Source organism: Anser anser, assembly GCF_964211835.1.
Source record: "Anser anser genome assembly, chromosome: 1".
Lineage (NCBI taxonomy): Eukaryota > Metazoa > Chordata > Aves > Anseriformes > Anatidae > Anser > Anser anser.
The window spans coordinates 7,344,667-7,362,875 of NC_139720.1; the positions used below are offsets into that span (position 1 = coordinate 7,344,667).

The window sequence follows — 18,209 nt, forward strand, 5'->3', positions numbered from 1 at the left end:
AGGAGGATCAGGCTACAAGAAAACAACCACAATATTTGATATGACCTGACCTAGCTGGCAGGCTGCTACAGCTCTACATCTGTTCCTCCTTAACAAAAAGCAATGGGGTTTCCTTTCTCTTCTCTCTTTATTTGTTTTATGGCAGACCAGTTAACTTTTCCCTCTATTATCAAAATTGGAGAGAAGCTGTCCCAGATGGTTATGTTGAAGCATTTCCTACCAGTGACTCTGGACACACTAGTCACCATGTCACATTGCGTTGAGCGGGGTTCAACACGCTCACATAGAGAAAAGAATAAGGGGAAGAGAAAAAAGAAGAGATGCTTTCAGCTACAGAAAAACACCCTTCTTTAATGCCTACAACCTGCTGCAAAAAGTCATGATTTGCTTTCTCAGCATCACAGGTTGCTCTTAGCCTCTTGCCCCAGGGAACTGGCCTTTGCATGTCTTCACTGATAAGACTCCAGCTTGAATTTATGTCCTGCTACACAAAACCCTTCATTCTCTTCCCTGCAATCTCCAGTGACCGCTCCGGCCAGCTGGAGGAGCATAACTGCACACCAGTGAGCAGAGAAAGCTCGTGAAATGGCAGGCAGATTCTCACAGATGAAATTAAACTGTGGGGTTTTCTCCTAGAGGTCCAAAATGCCTCCCCTTCCACTTCCAAACACACATGGTATTGTGAACACACAAAAAAAGTCCCTCAAAGTTTTGGGAGGGAAAGCAGTGCTGTTGTTACTTTTAAAATCTTAGAAATACACAGCCAAGAGGGACAGACAGGACACTGAGGATTGCCAAAGAACTAATATTTATTGGCTAACTTCTCAATAGCAGTTTTTTTCTGCCTTCTTGCACCCTGCCCTTTATTCTGCAAAAAAAAAAAAACGTGGCTGTCCTGGGGCTGCAGAGGCAGATACCTCTTCCAGAGCTCCAGATTTCCCAGCCCACCAGCTTCTCCTGTAGGGCAGCAGGGCCATTAAACAGGCAGAAAGGTAGTCTCGGCATCTCCAGCTGCAGACCAGCCTTCCTGCCAGGACTGCCTGAGCATTAGAGGCTCAAAGAGTCCTGGGATGTCGTCCTGAGCTTTGTTCTGGTCTCTGGGACAGTCTGCGTGATGGCTCGTAGAGATACGGTGCTGCCTCAGTTGTAAATACCTTCCCGCAGCATTTCTCCACGGGCACATCCCAGCAGCAGGCTCTGCCTGAGACCTCAGTGGGGCTGCCTTAATTGGAGTTTGCAGGTTAATTGCTAGGTTGAGCCATAGGGTGGACCACTAACATAAATCCTGGACTAGATATTTTGGGGATGCCTACAAGCATTTATTATCATGGGACCTCCCTGACAGTCAAGTCAGTAGTTTTAAAACAGGACCATATCTTCCAGTCAAAACAAATCTACGACAGAGATGCCCAAGTATCAATCAGACTCAAATTTTGCAGTGTTTGAAGACCCACTCCTGCCTAAATCTCACGGTCAGTTGAATATCAGATCTTCCTTTGTACGTGCAAACGCTCAAAAACTACTCAGATGTTTCCTTCCACGGCAGGTAAACATCTGCACAAGTCTGAACAAGAAGCTGCTCTGCTCCATGTTATCTGCTGATCTGGCCACTCTGCTCCGCGGTTGACAGCCCAGAAAGCAAGCTGCTGCTGTTTACCGAGTTTGCAGGATCTGCTCAGAGACATCTCCACAGCATGTACATACTCAGCTCCTATTGATTTTTTTTTGACATTATGAAAGAAACTGAAAAAAAAAAAAAAAAACAGCAAAAAAAGAAAAAGCCAGAACAACTGGAGCACAAGCAGTGGTCCCCACCCTCAAGTGAAGACTTTCTGAGATTGGTTTCTCATAGAAGGAAGTTGAGAAACTTCCAAAACTTTTCTGGGAAGACAGGGAGTAATTTCCAAACAGGGGCTTTCTGAGCCCAGACAACTGTCAAGTAGGACGAGATTAGCGGTGACTAACTATCTCGGAGAGGCTGGGAAAAAGCCTGAACCAGCAACAGCTCCCATGAAAGAAAGGGCTAATACCAGTCAGCTCCTTCTTCTCTGCCAGGGAGGAACAAAGCTTGCACGGCGATAAAAATAAGCCTTTAAAAAATCAGATGAAAAGTCATTCTTAGTGATGCTGTTGGATGGGATCGGTATTTCTGCTTGGTACCTAGAAAATACCGTAAAGGTGGTGCCTCAACTTCAAAGGGTCAAATGCATTTCAGGTAATCACTTCCAGGAACAAAAATGTATTTCATGCCCTGGTCCATATATTCACTGAGCTTCTGGCAAGAGTTGTCTCGAGACAAAAGAATTTAGGCTCCCAAAAGGATGTCAAATCAAACAGAAGGAAAAAACTAATGACTAACGTTGCATTTAACCGGTGGCCAGGAGGTCACTTTCCCTTTGGCTCCTTTTAAAACACCGAAGTCCTTCATTTTTAAAATGTTCCCAGTAGGATTACACATGGTTTCCTACTTACTGCCTTTCCCACTCTTCTAGTGAAATATCTCGGTGTGTTTATTTTATTACTGTATTTAGAAAGTGTTTAATCCCGTCACTTGTGTTGCACTTATTTTCTAAAGTGTCTAGTCTACCTCCAGGGTTGGTATATACGGAAGGGTGCTTTTAAGGCAGATTTATTAATACAAAGGGTAAAAAGCTCTAAACACACTTTCTCCGTGTCCTCCAGACCACTTCAATCCTGCACTATGGTGGAAATTATTTAAAAGACTGAATAACAATGTGAAAAGTGAACTGGGAAAGCCATCTGCGTGGGATCCTGGATGCTAGTTAGCCATCCAGAAATAGGGTTTGACTGGCTGGAGAATGGACCTCGAAAACAGCAACTCCTGAGTTCTGGCCTCAGTTCTGGCACTGCCTGTTTAATGAGTCTTGGCCACGTAAATCAGTCTCCACATCGCAGTATTTCTGTCTACACTCAAGGGTAAATGCTTACCTAGCCATAAGCATTTTGTGAAAAACGTGTTTTTTTTTTTTTTCAAACTCTCCACAAAAATTTTAAGCAAGATTGCATATGTAGCTATGGCTCAGGAAATCCATGCGCGTGTAATAACAATGATCAGTAACAAAACAAAACTGCAGGTGAAAGCTCTCAACTCTTCTAGGCATGGCAATTAATCCAGCTGAATGAAGGAGGAAATGCAGAGTCAGAGATTCTCCGAATAAACGCTACCATTCGAGAGACAGTGGTTAGGATTTCCTCCACGTGGAAGAGTGCAGACTGGGTTTTGTAACCCCTTAATAAATTTTAACTGGTTAAATGTCACGTTGCTGCACAGAAAGAAAAGAGCTTGAACCTACGTTAGGTTACCATCTGCCCAAATGCTGAAATTATTACGAAATTCTACTTAACAGCAAGCTGGCTGTTGGCTTTCCTTCCTTGTTATCTCGTAGTTTGCTGGGAGATAACTTGGAGTTGAATTGAAATGTTGAATATTGTTTAACTGGAGGAAACGCAGCAATGAGGGCCTAGAAGAACTAGCTGCAATATTTCAGGATTTTCTTTTATTTAGATTCCCCCTTCCCAATCTGAGGGACAAATGATTGATATATGTTATTTCCAGCTGCCTTGAATATTTCTGATGCCTAAACAGCGGCAGTTTAAGGCTGAGAAGCTGGAATCTCAGCTTTTAAGACCAACGTTGGCATGAGTTTCCCAAAGATTTTGGTCAACATCAGACTGGCTTCTAAAGCCGGTAGGATTAATTACGGGGAAAATCTCAACAGCAATATGCGATGCCCCACTCCCAAATAAGCCAGAGCACCAGTTTCCTTCCTCTTTGTAGGCCTAAAGAGGGTCACACCTATAGGATTTACATTTGTCTAAAGAAATGAAACTTGAAACTGCCTTTTGTCCGCCAACCAAGTGTGACTCAGTTCCCACTGACAAACAATAGCAGCTTGGGCAATAGCCTCTACATCTGTTTGCAGGATACTAACTCAGAAGCTTTACACAGGTGATCCCGTGCCCTTGAAGTCCAAGTTTTTGTAACCAATAACAAAAAGCACAGATCAAATCTTACGCGTCTTGTTTAACCTGAGAATCAGCTGAAGGGGGTTACCTGATAGTCCTAAATGCAGTGATATGTACCCGACTAAATGGAAAAATGTTGCAGTCTCGGCAGCTGAGGCATTTGGGGGGGTCTTAAATAATGTGAAAACCTTTCTCTGTCAATGCAGAGGACTAGAAACTTCTCAAGGAGAATAACTTTTTGTTTTAAAACCTTGCTCAGCTCAAGTTCTGCCTAAATCTTTATCAACTCAGAGATGCTCCCTTTGCACAAACCTGCTAGTGAAACACTGAGTTAGGCCAGGCCACTTACACCCAGCACTGGGAAATGCTTGTCTGAGTTCATCTAAAAACGTTCAGGATCTCAGGGTTTCTGATGGATTTAGTTTTGAAATGAAACACATGTAAGAAATGGAAAAATATTTAGTCAAACTGTTTGCTATAGAGGCCAAAGTGATCTGTCAGGGCTGTTGCGGTATCAAGATAGATAGGGGTGATGCAGGCTGTGTGCTCTCCAGGTTTCCCAAACAGCCATTGAGACTTTTCAACAGTATTTTTCTAGATCCGGGCCAAAGAGAAACTCGCAGTTGCACAGGCCATAAATCTGATGGTGGCAGCAGACAACACAGGTGTGGAAATCTGCAGTCTGCATTCCAAGCATGTAACCCTGTAGAATGAACTTTTTTTTTTCTCCAAAAACAAAGCAGGAGTTCAGGAGTTCAGCCTTCATGCAACATACGCTGCCATGAACGAGCTATTCTCTCTAAATCTCAGCAGCAAGGCATTCCCAATTGCAGCGCTCCTCCGTTTCAAGGAGCAGACAGTTCCATTACGAACAACATTTCAACAACAACTAACTTCAGGCGTTGAAGCCAACTTCAGTCCTACGAGAAGCCAGTCCATATGTCTCCAGCTGCAGTTCCTCTTGCTGGCCCCAGGCTCGGTTCGCCTCTCAGACTTTGCACTGCTGATACGAACAATCGCAAGTCTCAATGGACAAAGTCTTGACCACAGTGACCTCATGTTGACTCCGGTAGCACCTGGATCTCACCCAGCACATAAACCTCTGTCAGTACACATTACAGGGGAGACACTGGACAGGCATCCCCGGAGATGCTAAGTTTGCTCCGACAACATAGACGGCCATGAAACACAATTATAGAACATCCTGAGTTGGAAGGGATCCACCAGGATCATCGAGTCCAACTCCTGGCTCCACACAGGACCGCCCAAAAATCAGGCCATGTGTCTGAGAGCAGTGTCCAAACGCTCCTTGAACTCCAGCAGGCTTGGTGCCATGACCACTGCCCTGGGGAACCTGCTCCAGTGCCTCACACCCTCTCAGTGAAAAAACTTCTCCCGATATGCAATCTGAACCTCAGGGTAGGATTGTTCATCGTTCCTCCAAGAAGAGGCTTTAAACTCCATTAATGTGGCAGATTGCTTTGCCTCCAAAACCCATTTATAAGTTAAGATCCCTGGCATTGTCAGCAAGTTGTTATTATGACAGCATTTATCTGCTTGCCTTGGCCATAAGAATTCCCCCTTTCACTAAAAAACCTTCGAGATCCACAGGTGAAAAGGATTAAAAGCAAAATGTTTTAATGGTGACGGTGAAGATCAGCACACCAGCGTGGAGGAAGCAGTTAATACCATGTGCTGTGGTATCTCCTGCGCTCTCAAGGCAATGCACTTTGCTAAACTAAACCATTCCTTTTACAAGGGGCAACAAAGATGCATGCTTTCCACTGGCTATTTCTACTTCAGGTCTGGAAAGAGATAAATGAAAAGAAAATGTCCTCTCAGTCCTATTATCTCAGCCATCTAACTGATTCCTTTCTGTACTGAGGTTCGTAGCCTGAACATACGCAGTTTGGGTGTGTTTTTATCATGTCCAAGTTATTCTGAGAAACTTAAAATATTTTTCCTCCTAGCAAAACCAATGGAAGATGTGGTTTATCACAGATTTGAGCAGAACAGATCCGGTCCAGCTCTTCCGGGCTGAGCGTGTGGCAGTGCGTAGAAAACCACACTGAAAAGTAAAAGAGCCATGTGTACTGCAGTGTTCCCTATCTAAACACCGCTGATAAATGAGTTATTTAGAACTGGATGGAACTGAAAGATGAAGCAAGATTGGGCTTGCGCTTCTGTGGTCAGACGCGTGACAGGATTTTGCGAGTTCATTAAGGTTCTGGGAAAAGATAAGGCGGGATTTTAAACTTCCTTTTTAGCAAGGGTTACGTTATGTCATCTCAGATTCCACGATGAACAGGCAATATTTGCAATCCCTTTTCACTGATTTGTCTGCGTTTCAGTGGGCTGTAAGTCCCAGTTCACCACAAGATGGGACTATTTTTATCTGATCAGTGTGTTATTCACAATCTTCTGTGTGTGTGCAGAGTACCGTTACACTCTTCTCCCAGCGTTATCTCAATGCTGACAAAAAAAGATACCTCTTCAGGATCATCTGGCAATCAGCCTCACTGCCTATCCACTGGTGGTTTTTTTCCTCTGAAACCAACTTCAGTGGATATTGTGGTCTTCCAGCTGCACTCAGTTTTAGGTCAGCAAAAAATAATATATGGAATAATGATATATGTGAAATGCTTAGCACAGACAGTCGTCCTAGGCTTCAGGATGAGGAACTTTCATGTTTCTCACATGTGGCATCAAACAGCCATCTGACCTTTGGGTGCTACTAATGCATAACTGACAAATGTTGTCAACTTGAATGAAAATTCTTGGGCATTTCATTAATAGTCCCCTGAAACACCAACCACAGTCACCTCTCTGAGTATCTTACAGCACTTCTAAAGATTTGGATGAAGGGATAGCAGAAGTTATTTAAATTTAGAAGTCATTTAAATTCTGATTTTGAGAACTCAGTCCAAATTCAAGCTGAAATATCAATTAGTGATGGAATTTTAATGTTGCCCCTGGCTAGATCTGCGATATAACAGTGATTGTAGAGTCGTTTCCTCAGTAATTTCCTTCTGAAGGCTAGTCTATTTCCTGAACTTCGTAGGCATATAAAGAGACTTGTCAACAACAAAGACACAAACAATGCTGTTTGCAAGGGCATGGTCTGGTCAAAGGCTGTGTTTTGTGCAGAAATGATTTAAGGAAACACAACGTCTATGCTGGCGAAGCATTCCTGTTGCTACACACCTACAACTCAGTCACATCACTCACACGGCGATTTCACCAGATTCATAACCACAACACACAACGACAGAAAACTTTTAAGGTCACCTACCTTGAAAAATCTCCCTTTGCTTCCTGCAAAATGAGGGATAAAAATAAGTAAGTCATCAAAAATAGAAAAAAAAAAAAAGAAAAAAGAAAACTACTGTTCAAGATTTTCCATTTGCAAAATTAATTTAGCAGCAATTTCCTGTTGTAACTGACTCCTTATGTATTTTCTGGAACCAGTCTCTACTGTCAAGTGCCATGCCACATGTGGTGAGCTGGTTAGATTAACAAACAAAGGGTTTGCCTAATACAGTGGACAAATGATTCCTCATCCTGCTGGTGGATACCCAAGAAGCTACAGGAAATAATGCTAGTAAATAAGTAATTATTTTGGTCAACATGGATGCTATATTACTAGAAGATCTCTGAAGTCTCAGTGGTTTTGCAGCCCCTGGGAGCTCCCGACTCTTTTTACAAGTAGTCTGGCTATTTGCTATTAAGCAGATTTTCAGAAAGCTCGCTCTCAGTTTTCAAGGGGATGCAAAACTCAGGATTCCCTAACTCCTTGCTGGGTGTTTGGGGGAGTATTTAGCTCCCTTACTTAAATATATAGATATTTCTATTAGATTACAGCTTGATGTTAAAGGGTTGGGTCATGTTTCACTCCAATAGTTAGATCAGTATCTCAGTCTTACTGGATATCTGGCAAACCCTCAAAACCTAGTGCACTCCCTCTTTAATATACGTTTTGCATTTTCCATGGGCAATATACATTTCATATGAAATATGTTAAGCATCTTACTTGCTGACAGCTACACACAAAGCGTAGTGCAATACTGTGTTTTGTAACTGGTCAGTAATGGAATTTCTGCAGTGAGGGAGTTTCCACTGCCAAGAGGACTGAGTTTTGCATTCAGGTTTTGTACACCCACCCGCAAAACCTGTCAGCCCATGTTCAGTGGTGCTGCAGTCCTCAGGCTGGGATAAAATTCAGAGCTTCGGTGGTACTTTAATTTGTTCTGGTACCACAACAATTTGAAATAAGGCTGCACTTGATTTCTGACAGTCCTTTAGTATCTTCCCATCTCCCTCTGAGTGAACTGAAGGGCAGACAAGCTCTCCTGTGGTTCATAGGAAGGAATCCTTGAACATATCATAATTATAGTACAGCACAGAGAAAAAAACAAAGGATATGCCCTGGCCTGCACAGGGATGAGCATATTGAATTCAAAAACAATTTTGTAGGGTAGATTCTCCATGCTTCAGCCCTTTGACCTAAATGCTGCAGTGAGGAGTAAGACAAAATGCTGTATGATCCATCTTGTTTTGCAGGGATCCCGTCACAAACACGGGCTGTAGTAATTTCTGGTTACAGCCAGCAGGGGTGTGGCTTGTTTGGACTGTTTTCATGAAGTTACACATCAAACTACTACAGGAATACACGTAACATCCTGTGTTTGTGATGAGAAACAATCGCAGCAGCAAGGGTTACAGCGGCAGATCTGGATCTGGGCGTACAATTACTAAGGGCTCAAGTTATTCATTAGGATGAGCAGACAATAGATTCATAACCCTATTGCTGCTTCTCACAATAAGCCTGTTGTTTGATGTCTATTCCCCCAACAGCCAATACGCAATTTCTGTAATGTGCTTTTAATTGAGTCCCCCGTCCTGACTCTCTCGCTCCATTTTTGTCACATAAAATGATCTTAATGAAGATTCAAATCCCTACTCATTAATTGCTTCCGTAACACGAAAGTGCTATGGAAGTGCAAAGCATTTTTATTTATTAGTGCAGTCTGATGAGGTGCCTTGTCTGCTTACATGGATCCGCACAGCTTCACGCTGATGGGAAAAAATTTAAAATCTACGCTAAGAAAGGGGAACAAGAATCATCTGACAATTATGTCTGATCTGTTCCCACAGCCATGCTCATAAATGTGATCTTTCATTAAAACCCCCCACCTCCGCTACTCTGAAAAGGTTCCTCTTTGTGAAGCAGATATTTACCAAACCCTGCTGGTAACTCGTTCCCTGACCCTTCTCCTCTTCCTGAAGAGGGAAATGCAAAGATAATATTTGTTTCTGGAGAAGTGTTTTTGGAAAATCTTTAAGCCCTTCTGCCCACGCTGGAAAATACAGACAGTTGTATATACATAAGGTTATGGAGATCATCACAGGGAGGAGTTCCACTGGGAAAACAAATGCAGCTGAAGTCAGTGGAGAGGAACCCACTGCATACAGATTTCACCCAGGAATCTCATTCATCACTTAGATTTTCTCAGGCTTTACATCATATCCCAGGGTGGTGGCTGTCTGTGTTAACACAGCATAATATGCATTTATGTAAGCAAAATGCTGGGCAGTGGCATCTGCTTCACATGTGGAGTGCTCTGGTTTGAGAGCCTTCTGTACCCATTTTGCGCTGGTATATATGATGGAAAAGCTGTGTAAAGACAACTTTCACAGCTCATCTGCTGAAAAGTCTTTAAGTCTTGAGGTCGTCCTCACTGCAAACCTGTCAGGAGCTGAAGGTTGCATGCATCCAAACCTCAGTCACACAGAGGAATCTCTGCTTTGGTTCACAGGGACTCTGAGACTCCTGTACTTTGGGGAGTCCCCGTGCTTCTGTCCAGCCATTTTGGATTCTACAAGTCAAAAGACTCAGTGCACACGAGGAAGCATCAAGCAAGAGAAGGCTGGTGCTTACCTGCAAGATGTAGGCAGCTAGTTCAAACACCACCTCACTGTCAACCTCGATGAGTTCCTTGAAGGGTGAAGAAAACAAAAAAGAAGAAGAGAGTTCAGTGAGTTTGAGCTCCTACAAGAACGTGCATCTCCTACTGCTGGGTGAAGCATGTGGTGCCAGTTTTCTCCCCTGGCTTCAAAGCACTGCTCCTGGAGACCAAAGTGAAGCTGAACCTGCTCGCTCTTACGCAGAGAAAGACAAATATTCAGTGTGATGGCCTGGAAAATGAAACATAGCTGGATATGGCATGAAGGGATTCCTTGGGAGGAGGAAGAAGAAAGCAGGTGGAAGGGGGAGGATCAGGGTCATTTTTATTTTCAAGTGTCATTTAGCGAAAGGTAGTCTGGGGAATACATTTTGTTCTCCCCCAAATACCACCTGTGTGTTGTGTTAAAGCCCTTGAAGAACTTCTCTGGCCCTTGTCCACTGTAAGCTCACAGAAAAAAGAGCCATATTGCCTCTAACAGGATGGGAGCTCTGGTTTCGGCCCCTTCATGCCATGAGCACAGGGGCTGGGGTTGCTTTGAGAATGACCCATGAAAGCAAATCTTTTGGCAGATCTTCACTCTATAGGATCTGGCCCCTGACGAAAGTAATCTTGGAGGGTCAGGTGAAACTGTGAGCGTTTTGCTTGGACACCAGAGTCACAAGGACACCGATGGCCCTATCTGATCCCTTCAGGGTTCTTCTGCTGTGTGGTCTGTGCACTGCTTCATCTAAACGTGTGGGATGCAGACACCAAAAATGCTTGGGATGGGAGGCAGGAGCATTGATCCCATGGCCAACTGTGCTCTTCCCACGTCTCTGGTCCCAACCAATGTCGGCTTTTGGGAAGGCAGCGAGCTTTTACTTGGATAATGCTTAGGCATCAATTATGCAACTAGGTCTCTGTGTGGCCACATACACTGGGTCCCTGCTCAGCTTCCTCCTGTGGTGGATTTTCTGTTGTATTTATTTAAACTGCTGTTTTTAATATTTTATTTCATCTGGCAAGAAGTGAGTTATCTAAATATAGATCACGGCTGTGATCCGTGCTCCAGCCAAGTCAGGGCCGCACCTCATTTACAAGCCACAATCGCGTTGGTTCGTCTCTGGCAAAATCAAAAACAAAGAGAACAAAACGGAGGATAAGATCCAGGTGTCCTTGGCTTCCACCGGTGCCAGCTTTTTAAAATAAGCACTTCCCTCACCTCCTGCACGATGACTCCCTGGGGAGTGAAGCCCAGCTCTGCTACAGGCGATTAACACACCTTCCCCAGCTCGGCTAAACCGTGATTCACACAGGCACCTGCACTACCGTGTGCGTGTGCCAAGGGAAGCAGCCGGTGCATGATACAGATGCAGACGGGGCCAGGCTGGGGCATTCGGGCATGTCCCACAGCAAGGGGCGATGCAGAGAACCAGAGTGCCTGATCTTCCACTCTCCTTGATGCACCGGGCATCGCGGGGATGAACCAGCCCCTGCAACCACACGTCGATGTTGTGGCAAGTCTGTACTAGTAGGTAGAGTGGGCCAGGGCCCATTCTCTGGCCCTAAGGGTACACAGCACAGTAAACCTCATGACTAAACACTTTTCTTCCCTCCCCCAGTCCCAAACAGAGTTAGCTTAAGTACATTGCCTCTCGGGAACAGGTGCTCGTGCCTGGACAATGCCCCAGCAATGCCCGGGTCAGGGCTAGTTGGCACCCATACCAGAGAGTGTTTTTAATTAAACACCGTGACTGGTAGAGGGACAGCGTCCAACGCCAAGCCCTGCCTGTTTGGTAGTACAAATGTGGCTTGGCCTTTCTGGGCAACATTGGCTGTGCTGGCCCCGTGCAAGGGTTTGGGTATGTGGGTCAATTGCATGACCCACAGGAGCAGCGCAGTACCCAACACAGAGCCAGCTGTCAGCCCAAGGGACCAGCTGCCCCACACTAAACAGGCCACAGCTTTCTTCTCTCCCAACACGAGCAGTCCTATATTTGAGGGTGTGTGCCTGGAGAATCAATGGGGGACGGCTTGATGTACAAACACAGTGTTACTACACATCCCATACACAGTACGGCCCTTCCTGGCAGGAGGGGAACCGGGGATGAAGCCATCTGTGAGAAGTCCGTCGAGGAAACTTTTTGTGCTACAAGGACTTTTTGTGCTACTTGCAAGACCTGCTAGTTGTAGGGATGGCAAGCACTGAATCCCCCTTTCGATACCTGTTGGATCCCTCCATGCTACCTGGATGTTCGCTCTGCATCTGAACAGAGACCTTGTAATCAACTTTCAAATTCAGCGCCTTTTTTAATAACACAGCATGGCTTAGTGTGGCTGGAAGTCAGACGGGGAAGGACTCGCGTGGGAGACTGGGAATCCAGCAGGACTATTTTTGGATAGAGACGACAGTCAGCTTGAATGTGCAAAGTAATGGTTTTGGGAGAGGTCAGACTAAAATAGACCAACCTAGATCTGTAGGCACTTTTTTCCTATTTTTTTTTTCTATTTTCCGTCTTCTTATTAAGCTTTCTCCAAAAAAAGAACAACAGCGTAAGCTTTTCCTGGCAACACTCCAAAAAGGAACTTTCCCCGGGAACCAAAATGTGATGCTCACTGAGCTTGTTGCTGGAGAGGGCTGACTAAGCACATCTAATTGCAGCTTTGCCAGAGAGCAGAGCTCTGCGAAGCTCAGCTCAGCAACTCCGTCCCTTCCCTGGTGCTGGAAAAAAAAAAAAAGGGTATTTTCTGGCTTCCTGCATCTTACCCTGCATTTTAGGATGTGAAGATTTAGTCCCTGCATTTCAGGATATGCAGGTATCAGGAAGTGAGGCCTCAGATTTGGTGTAAGCAGTTCACTTAGCAGGTCACAAACCTGTTCAGGGTTGTGGGACAGTGGCACAATCACTCTGTGACTACATGTTTCTCCTTCTGCTTCTTCCTCCTGACAGACAGAGGTGAGTTATGAGGAACGGCCCCTACCAGGACAGGGAGAGGCATGAGGGATGCTGCCAGGGAATCCTAGCTGCCGTGAAGTCTCTCCCATATGCACAGCCATATGCAGCCAAGCCTCTGCTGCAGCAGCTCTTGGACCTGGTTATTTTTTGGACCCTTCCTTTTGGACCTGCATGTTTGGCTTGTGGCACAGAGGCTCTGCTGCTGTGGGGTGGTGGAGGAAGGCTGTGCCAGGAACCCTTATCTCCGGCACACAGCCTTGCAAAGGGTAGCTGTGAGTTACCCTCCTGGTGACAACAGTCTGCTGTTTTCGCCAGGACTATTTTTGGCACAAAAAAACATTTCTCCGTGCTGGCTTGCTACAACGTGGTCTTCCGTACACAGGCACTGCCCCTCGGTCACTCACAAACACACTCACACGCTCACTCTTCCAACCAACCAACTCCCAGTCACACTCACGCACACAGACTCATATACCTCCCTCACAAGTCACGCTCTCGCACACAGAGAATCATATACATCCCTCACACTTCCACACACACCCTCCTGCAGACACAAAATCTCACAGTTACTGTCACACACACACGCTGTCACACATGGTAAGCACCCCTCAGATGCTCAACCCCCCCTCGCACACACACACACACACACAAACTCACACTTTCCTTACACACGTACAGTCTCACAAACACGTTTATTTACACACTGCCTCAGATTTATGCCCGGGCACATTCACTCCCACTCCCCCGTCCCCAGCCCAGAAGATGGCGCCCGCCCGCAGCCCGCGCAGCCGCTGCCGCCCTCTTTGGGCGGGAAGCGCGAACGACGCTTTTTGAGCACAAAATCAAGATTTTTCCTTCTAAATACGAACCGCTTTTTCATTTTAAGAGCTGCAGATTTCCTCCTGTCAATCACGAGAGCTATTTGGAGGGCGGTTTTACCTCAGAACCTCAAAGTCCAGAGATGAAACTCAAGCATGCAGTTTTCAAGGGGATTTGTAACTTGGGGACGGAGGTTTGAGGGCATCACAACGCCAACTGCTCTTTCAGAGCTTCACTTTTCTCATTTCCAGCCAAAATTCAGCCCTGGTTTGTTTACACCACCTGCTGCTGCAGCTCCCAAAGCCTTTCTCTGAACCTCTCCTGCCATTTGCAATGAGCAGTGGTACCAGCCAGACAACTCACCTTCTCCTTATTTTCTGTAGGCATGGAGGTATTTGTATTTACTTCTGCAGTCAATGCAGGGGATGCAGACCCAAGTGTCTCAGACCACCCTAGTGCCATCCTGAGTGCCCAGAGTCCTTACCTTGTAGATGCAGGACTTGGCGTTCAAGAAAAACAGCTCGATGGTGGCATTGTCCTTCAGATAGGAGATGCTTTCAATGTAGAACCTGAAAGGAGAAAAGCTAGAGGTGAGACATATGGGCAAACAAAGGCAGAACATGAAAATGTACTAATCACATGAAAATATGTGGTCGATGGAGTCGTGATGTGTATACTGAAAATGAAGTTTCTTTGTTTGTGACAGAGACGTCATTTGTTGACAAAAGAGGCTCGTGCGTGCTATAGGACATGAGCACTCAACACCACCCAAGACATACTGAAGCAACTGAATCATCAAGTGGTTTATTTTGTTTCTAAGTAGCTCTTTGTTTTATGTTTATACTTTAAATAATCCTTTATTCTGTTTGTTTGCAAACTCCCCTTCATTCTCCATCACATTTTGGCACTTTTTCTTTGCCCCTTTACTCAACCTATCCATTTTTGTGCTGTCGATCTGCCACGCATAAAATGTTCACTGCCAGAAATCCACTTCTGTGTTTCCTCTCTGTCCACTTCAGCTCTTCATACAGCACATTTTATAATGGCTTTTTATATTTTTTTTTGTGGGTAGCATGCAACATCTATAATTACAGAGTAATTAACCAGCAGTAGTTAAGGATCTCGCACAATTTCACAGTACCATGTGTAGCGATGCTGGGAATGACAATAATCAATTCTTTTAGCGGAGTGAAATGACTTCTCAGAACTCAGTAAAAAGCTGCCCAACCCAAAGCCTACATGTCCAAAAAACCCACTCTATTGCATTGACTGATCACCCTAAATATTTGCAAATACACTGAAAGTTCATTGAATGTAAGAAAGATCCTTTGGCAGTGAACTCTGAGTTTTGCCACCAGCTTGAATAGACTCCAGCCCTTAATTCTGCTTTGTGATCTTTTGGGGTAAAAATCCCAGGATAAAAATAAGTGCAAGATATATCATCAAATTTAAAAACAAGCCATTACATATGAGTATGCTGTATGTTTTTAGGATTCCTGTAGTAACAGAGAAAGCCTATTCAGGTTGTGATTAAGGTAAATTTTGCATTTAGTCAGTGTTTCAAGTGAGGAAAAAAAAACACCCATCTATCTGCCCACTCTGTTTCAGAGCGATCATTAAGTTTTAGTACAGTGGCAGCAATGTTCCTTACATAAATTCCAGTACTATCGTGCATTGTCAGAGGCAATAAGAGTAGGGAAGGTGCCAGGGAAATGCTGTCTGTATTAGGAACTTGAAAAAAACGAAAAGATACCTTAGAAATCTGGGTAGAGATGCGGAGTCCAGTTACAGAGAAATCTTACTCCGTGACCCCGCTGTCTGGGAGTGAAGCTATGAGACCTGCTGAAACTCTTGGGGCTTCGCACAAGCATTAAAGGGATTGTCTGTGTTCAGTTGTTTGCAGAACTGAGGGCCTTAAATGTAACCTTCTCAGGGCTAAAGGTCAAAGCTTTGTAGTGCTCCTAGGTGTCTTCTGAAGACCCTTCAAAACAGTTTATTTCCTGACAAGTACAACCAACTACATACTCGAATGAAATATTTTGAGCTCTTTATGTTTGTCTGCTGAGGTGCTCCTGCAATTGCCCATCCTCCTCCCCCTCCAGAACAGTTCAAATGAGATTTTTTTTAAAAAGGAAAATAAGAAAGAAAACATTTGAATGTAGGGATCATCAAGCACAAAAAATCAACTTTATTTTATTTTTATTTATTTATTTTTTTGTTTCCACTGGGTTTCACCTCCTGTCCTTGAAACTTTTTTTTTTTTCTTGGCAAATAAAAATATACTTGGCTTCAGAAATGCAACGAAGCTGCTGCATTAAAAAGGCACCTTCTTACTAGGTCTGCTCCCTGAGTGCATCTGGCTTTCCATCTGCTGAATTCGTGGAGAAAAATGAGAATCTTACGCCTACTGCGATTCATGAAGAACCTCCTCTGCTTATCAGCACTACCAGTTCTCTCCAAGTTGTGATGGTCAGATCTTTAATTCCAGGGTCAGAAAAAAGAGGGAACATCTACTCTATTTTCAAATCCCAGTGAAGGTTAGCAGAAACATACTTTTTTGTTTGTTTCATCAGTGGATCAAATGAGACCATCCTCATCATCACTAGAGGGCAATATTGCATTTTCTTTACGCTGCACGGATCTTTCCCAAGGCTTTCCACATAGACACATGCCCAGATCATTTTCTGTACAAAATTGAGTCTCTCCGAGCACAGAGCCTGCACATGATACTTCATCTTCAACAAGAAAACACAATTCTCAAGTGATCTCCGGGGTGGAGAGTGTGCAGGGGAGCTACTGGCTCTCACACATGCACCCAGGCAAATACAAAGCATGTGCGCCAGGAAATTGGTGCTACTTAAAAGAAAACAGATTTACTCTTATGGGATTTGCTGTGTGGCAAGCTCAGAAAACCCGAACTGGAGCAGACTGCCTTGAATTCACAGCCTGAAAGACCTGTTTTTTTCTTTTTTTTCGCACTGATTGTGAATCTGTCAGACCTCCTCCTGTTACCACCTTTTCCAAACACAGCGAAGGAAACCGCGGTTTAAAATGACCCATGTCAGCGCCTAAGGAAGCAGGAAGAAAGATCCAGCTGCTAAGGCAATGAACCAAGCAAGAGATCTGGGTTAAATTCCTGACTCTGACACAGGTTTCCTTCATGACCTTCAGCAAATCATGTTGCTGTTTGGGACTGTTGTGCCGTGTTTGGAAAATGCTCCTCCCTCCTTTGACCCCCCGTGTCTGTTTTGCCTGTTAAGATTATAAGCCCATTCCTATTGCACGTAGGGGCAACTATTAGATTTCTGTCGAGGACTCCCTAGGGAGCAGCATTCCTCCGTGTGCTCTGAAGCTGATATATCCAGGAAATAATGGACGGGCTGGTCAGAGATGCAGACAGTACCATGTGTCTGACGCCTTAACTCTGCTACCTATGGCTCTGAGAATACAACCAACAAACAGCTTTGCCTCAAACAGCTCCGACGAGAAGTTCCCTGATAGCCAGCAACTGTTGCTATGAGAAATTAGGTGCCTTCAAGAAGGGTTAAAACCCCGCAAGATTATGTGCGTGTTAAAACCAGAGAAATCAGTTTTGAAAAGGTTTCAAACGTAAAGAAGGGAGATCAGCCAAAGTTAATCTATTTCTGAGTTTCCCCTCATCTTCCCCCCCGCTCTTCCCTTGGCCCCAGTCACTTATAATTCATCAAATATATTTTCTAACCATTAATTAAACGGACCAGGGAATATTATGCTGGGTAATGAACACAAAGTGCCTGTCTTGACTGCTTCCTCTCAGCGGCAGGAAGATAATAACGAGGACCGCAGAAGGCATCTTGGAAGACTTCAGAAGCTGCAGCATCAGAGACATCTACGTCTTCCAGCTGCGAGGACGCGCCTTGTGCTGATCAGATTGCTCTGCATTAAGCGTTGCTTAACTGGCAGCTTGCTCTGAGACAGCTCAAGCTCCCTCATGCCGCGATGAATGGAGATTCCCGTTGCAGCCAGCCAAGAACAGGCGTCTATGCAGCGGTGCCTGCGAGAAGCAACTGTGGAAACTCCTGATCCTTGGGTGATGGGAAGTTGGTGTTGCTGTAATTTCCCCCTTGCACTACACAGATGCTCACCTTTGACTTGTAGCAGAGAGCCCAAGCCTTGACTCACCATTGAAGCAAGACAAGTGTGATGCTCTCTTGCTTTAGCAGCAGAGCTGAATTGACCAGCGCTCCCTATTTCCACACAGCAAAAGAAACAGTCGAATAAAAAGTATTCAGCGTTGCCCCTAACACACAGCCCCGGACACATCCCATCAACCAGAACTTGGCCATCTATCGCCTCGCAGGGACCAGGCTCTGGGCAGTGTAATTCCCAACTGCGATGTACAGTTGTAACATCTGAGATCACGAGCCAGTGTATTTATTTCCGAGTAGAACATGCCAAAAGATAACAGCATTTCACCGTGGCCTTAAACACAATGATATTTCAAAGCATGACCACAGCAAAT

At 44.7% G+C, this 18,209-nt stretch overlaps 1 protein-coding gene across 9 annotated transcripts in view; it reads right to left on the reverse strand.

The window, feature by feature from the left end:
- FRMD4A (FERM domain containing 4A) overlaps positions 1-18,209 on the reverse strand; it is a 362,821-nt gene that overhangs the window by 62,445 nt on the left and 282,167 nt on the right. For all 9 annotated transcript variants that reach the window (XM_083819662.1, XM_083819664.1, XM_083819663.1 and 6 more), the window contains 3 exons: positions 14,193-14,277; positions 9,926-9,982; positions 7,280-7,302 (listed from right to left, as the gene is read on the reverse strand). In XM_083819662.1, the coding sequence (XP_083675788.1) occupies positions 7,280-7,302; positions 9,926-9,982; positions 14,193-14,277 (165 nt within the window). The remainder of the gene's footprint in view (positions 1-7,279; positions 7,303-9,925; positions 9,983-14,192; positions 14,278-18,209) is intronic.